At 36.6% G+C, this 5,117-nt stretch overlaps 1 protein-coding gene across 1 annotated transcript in view; it reads left to right on the forward strand.

The window, feature by feature from the left end:
- HTR4 (5-hydroxytryptamine (serotonin) receptor 4, G protein-coupled) overlaps window positions 1–5,117 on the forward strand; it is a 208,696-nt gene that overhangs the window by 129,248 nt on the left and 74,331 nt on the right. Inside the window, exon 6 of the mRNA XM_012658261.1 lies at window positions 3,847–4,415. Coding sequence (XP_012513715.1) covers window positions 3,847–4,415 — 569 coding nt within the window. The remainder of the gene's footprint in view (window positions 1–3,846; window positions 4,416–5,117) is intronic.

The following is a 5,117-nucleotide window of genomic DNA, read 5'->3' on the forward strand; positions in this document are numbered from 1 at the left end:
AAATTCAGTATCCGTTCGTGATTTTTAAAAAATCTCATCATACTAAGAATAGAAGGGAATTTCCTGAATCAAGTAGAGGGCATTAACATAAAACTAAGGGGAGAAAACCCATGTGATCATCTCATTATTGCCAAAACTGCATTGACAAAATCCAGTATCCATTCGTGATTTTTAAAAAATCTCATCATACTAAGAATAGAAGGGAATTTCCTGAATCAAGTAGAGGGCATTAACATAAAACTTATAGCAAGTATCATACTTAATAGTAAAATATTTAGGGCTCTCAACCTAAAACAGGAAATGAAATAGTTTGTCAACTATTATGACTTTTATTCAAATTTAGACTGGAGGTTTTATCAAGTTCACTACAGCAAGAAAAAATGGTATTAAGATTGGAAAGAAAAATATGTAACTGTCATTATTTGCAGATCACATGAGTATTCATGGAGAAAATTCAAAAGAATCTAAAGCTGAAGTGTTAGTTAATAACTAACTTAGAAAAGTTGCTGGATATATAGCCAATATACAAAAAATCCTCACTGAGTTCTACACATCAGCAACAAACAATTATGAATAAGAATTTTAGCATGGTACCATTTAAAATAGAATAAAAACTTAAAATAGTAATACATCTAACAAAAGATGTGCAAGACATTTACACATAAAATTACAAAATATTACTGAAATAAACTTACAAAAAACAAAGGGAAAGAATTACCATGTTAATGAATTGGAAGACTTAACTTTATAAAGATGTCAGGTTTCCTCAATTATTCTATTCTAATTCCAGTCAAATTTTTAGAAGATTTTTATGGAAATTGATAAGCTAATTTAAATTTTATATGGAAATAATGAGATATAAGAATATTCAAGATGGTGTTCAAGAAACTGAACCACAGTTCAAAGACTTTTACTACCAGATATCCAAGATTAATAAAGTCACAGAAGTTAAAACAGTATGATGCATAGATAGATAACTCAAAGGAACAAAATAGAAAATCCAAACAGAGAGCCATGTATATACAGTCCCCTGACTTATGACCCAGGTTACACTGCAGTGTACCTGGGAAAGGGTGATCTTTTCAATAAATGCTTTCCAGATAGGTAGAAAAATTAAACGTAAAAGTTAGCACAATAAAGATTCACTAAGAGACAACACAGAAGAATGTCTTTAAAAGATTAGATATGATAATATCTTTGTATAAATATTTTATATCTCTATATTAAGGACAAACAAAAATTTCTTAATCAAGACATAAAAAGTATTAACCAAAAGTATGGGTTCTTAAAATTAAGATCTTCTATTACAAGATACTGGTATGAAAGTGGAAAGCCATGCCACAAAGTGATAGGAGATATTTGCAACACATAAATCTGACAAAAGACATATCTAGAATATAAAAGAACTTTTAAAAATCAATAAGAGAGGCACAACCCAATTTTTTAAATGGGAAAATACCTGAATAATCACTTTACAAGCGAGGACATCCAAATGGCAAAACAGTGATTAACATCATTAATTATCAGAAAAGGTACAGTAAAACCACAATACAAATCTGAAGGGTCATAATGAACTCAGATTTGATTCAAGTTTATTTGATTTGCTTCAAAATTCCAATCAGATAGGTAGGTCCTAGTAAACATGGAACAGAGATTCAGAGAGCAGGGCACACTGAAAGTTTAAGGTGACTTACCTGTGTTGAAACTGAAGATGTAGTTGCAAGAAGAATTGTGACTGACAAGAACTAGGCGATATTTCACCATTCTGAGGCAAATGCTTTGGTCCCAGTGAGGGAACCAGAGTGCTAATCAGGAAACAGAAGCTGAAACTCAGTGTCACTTGCCTTCTGAAAGGAGTGATGTCAATGGACTGTAATAACGTGGATGTGGATGCCCAGGACACTTTTTGGTAAAAATCCATAAGACAAATCCTGATGTAAACCCATTGGAAAGAGAGTCAAGGACTTATGGAATATTTTACTGATGTAATCAAATAAACTTCACAACCACTAACAAGAAACCCACAATGAGATACCACTACACTCTGACAATACCAAGTGCTGGTCAGGATGTGGAGTAACTGGAACTCTGCTACCCTAGTAGTGGGGATGTAAATCGATGCAATCCCTTTGGGAATCATTTGGCTGTATCTACAAAAGCTGAATTTAGCCTATGACACAGCAATTTCAGTCTTAGATTTATGCCTAAGAGAAATGAAAATATATGTACACATGCACGCACACACACACACACACACACACAGACTTGTGCAAGAATATTCATAACAGTTTTATTCAAAATATCCAAAACCTAAAAGCGACTCAAATGTCTATCAATAGTGGAATAATTAATAATTGTGGTTTATTCCTACAATACAATATTATACTACAATGAAAAAGAATAAATCACTAGTACATGCAATAATAGGAGTGATACAATATTAAATCAAAGAGGATACATATAGTATGTGTTTTATTATTGTTTTAATACTAAATTGGAAAACAAATAAAATTAATCTATGGTGATAAAGATTAGTGGCCACTCTTGGGCATAGTAATGACTGGCAGGAGGCCTTTAAGAGGCTGCTAGGATGCTGAAAATATTCTACAGTTTGATTTGAATACTGATTACACAGGTATATTTACGTCTTAATAATTTGTCCATCTGTATATACATTTAATATTTATGAACTTTTTATGATTTTAGTTCAATAAAATATCCAAAAAAGGAGAAGGAGGGAGGGATAAGATGTGTGGAAGGTGTAGATGGCTTATTTTAAATGAGTACTGGACATGGCAACATGGAGGTCATTGGCAACCTTGACCAAAGCGGTTTCAATGGAGTGATTAAGAGGAACACCTATTGGAGTGGGTTCAGGAGCGAGTGGGAGGAGAGTAAGTTGAGACAGTGAGTATTGACCGTGTAGGTTCTGACTCTGGTCGGGTTCCAAGGTCCCTCATGATATTGTCCTACACAATCTACATACCCTTTTCTCCCATGATTCTAAAATATCTACCCTTCCTTTCTCCCAAGCCCTAAGGCCCCTCTTGGCTGTTACTCTATATCAATACTTTGAATACTGTATTATCTAAATGAGGAAAACTCCATCAAGGCACTCAGTAAGCAGAGAAATGAGTTTAGTAAAGTGCCCCATGGCATCCCCCAAAGAGCTAGGTTTAGAATGGTGCAAAACAATGGTTCTCAAATATTAATGAGTTTTAGAATTATTCATAAATAGCTTACTAAAAATACAGGCATCTGGGTATCACTGCTCAGAGATTTAGATTCACTAGCTCAGTGTGGTGGGGGCAGGGAGGAATGGCAGAAATCTGCACTTACAATATGCACCACGGGTGAGTCTGGTGTTACTGATTTGCAGACATCTTACTCTGAGACACTGATATGTTACGTACAAGCAGACAGGAAAGGGAGAATAGAGGCAGGACTCCACTATTGGTTGGGTAGATGAAATGAAAAATGATTCTATCCTCATTTTCTTTCTTTCCTTTCCTGGAGCCTTCAGCCCCTCTTGTGTAGACAAGCTCTCTAAGCCCTGGGATGTGATCATGTTCCTTTTCTGCCATCAAGGTTCTGTGTGCTATAGGCTTATAAGAAAACCAAAACTTTGCTGATAAACCTTCTTCTTTCTTTCCTTTCCCCTTTACTCTTTTCTTTTATCCTTCCTTTCCTATCTTTCCCCGTTCCCCTCCCCTTCCGCCTATCGTCCAACCTCCCCTTTTCTCTTCTTCTTTTTCACGTTTTCTTTTCTTTTTCATTTTTCTCCCACTTCTTTTTCACTTTTGCCTTCCTTTTCTCCCTCGTTTCCTCCCTCCCGCCAACTCTCAGATAGAAAAAAGGAAGTTCAACCACAACTCTAATTCTACGTACTGTATCTTCATGGTCAACAAGCCCTACGCCATCACTTGCTCTGTGGTGGCCTTCTACATCCCGTTCCTCCTCATGGTGCTGGCCTATTATCGCATCTATGTCACAGCTAAGGAACACGCCCGTCAGATCCAGATGTTACAGCGGGCAGGAGCCCATTCCGAGGGCAGGCCCCAGCCGGCAGACCAGCACAGCACTCATCGCATGAGGACAGAGACCAAAGCAGCCAAGACCCTGTGCATCATCATGGGTTGCTTCTGCCTCTGCTGGGCTCCATTCTTTGTCACCAACATTGTGGATCCTTTCATAGACTACACTGTTCCTGGGCAGGTGTGGACCGCTTTCCTCTGGCTTGGCTATATCAATTCCGGGTTGAACCCCTTTCTCTACGCCTTCTTGAATAAGTCTTTTAGACGTGCCTTCCTCATCATCCTCTGTTGTGATGATGAGCGCTATCGAAGACCTTCCATTCTGGGCCAGACTGTCCCCTGTTCAACCACAACCATTAACGGATCCACACATGTACTAAGGTGAGTATACTAAGGGAGTTGACCCATTTGGTTGATTTGCATCATCTGGAAGGGGTAACACTCCAGCTTTCTATTTCCAGAGGGTTATACCTGAAAACCTGTGTAGAATTTGCAAAGATTAAAGAAGATTGTACCATCTAGTCATGGAATAGAGTGGTGGATAAGGGATCAGGCTCTGGAGGGAGAATGACCTGTGTTCAAATCTAGTCTCCATAGTTTTGTGACCTTGGGAAGGTCATTTAACTATTCTTAACCTTAATTTCATTTTTTAAAAACTTAAGAATATAATCACTGAATCTATATCACAGAGATTTTGTGAGGATCAAATTAACTAATGCATGTAGGGCACATAGTACAGAACCTGATACCTAGTGAGCATTTAGTAAATGTTATCTATTATTATTTAAAGGTAATATTTTAGAGTAGTGGTTAAAAGTATGGGTTTTAGAGTAAAGTAGACTTTACCTTGACGCTCAATGTTCCTACTAGCCATCTGTATAATCTCTCTCGGTTTTACTTTCCTCAACTTTGAAAAATGATAATTCTCATCCCGTAGTATTTTTGTGAAAATTGAGATAATATATTCATATAGGGCCTAACGAATAGTAGGCACTCATAATAGTACTAATAATTTTATTAATATTAGTAGGACTAGTACTAATAGCATATTGCCTAATAACCTAAAATGGCCATAAATAACAT

This window comes from Propithecus coquereli, unplaced genomic scaffold (assembly GCF_000956105.1).
Source record: "Propithecus coquereli isolate 6110/MARCELLA unplaced genomic scaffold, Pcoq_1.0 Scaffold58, whole genome shotgun sequence".
Lineage (NCBI taxonomy): Eukaryota > Metazoa > Chordata > Mammalia > Primates > Indriidae > Propithecus > Propithecus coquereli.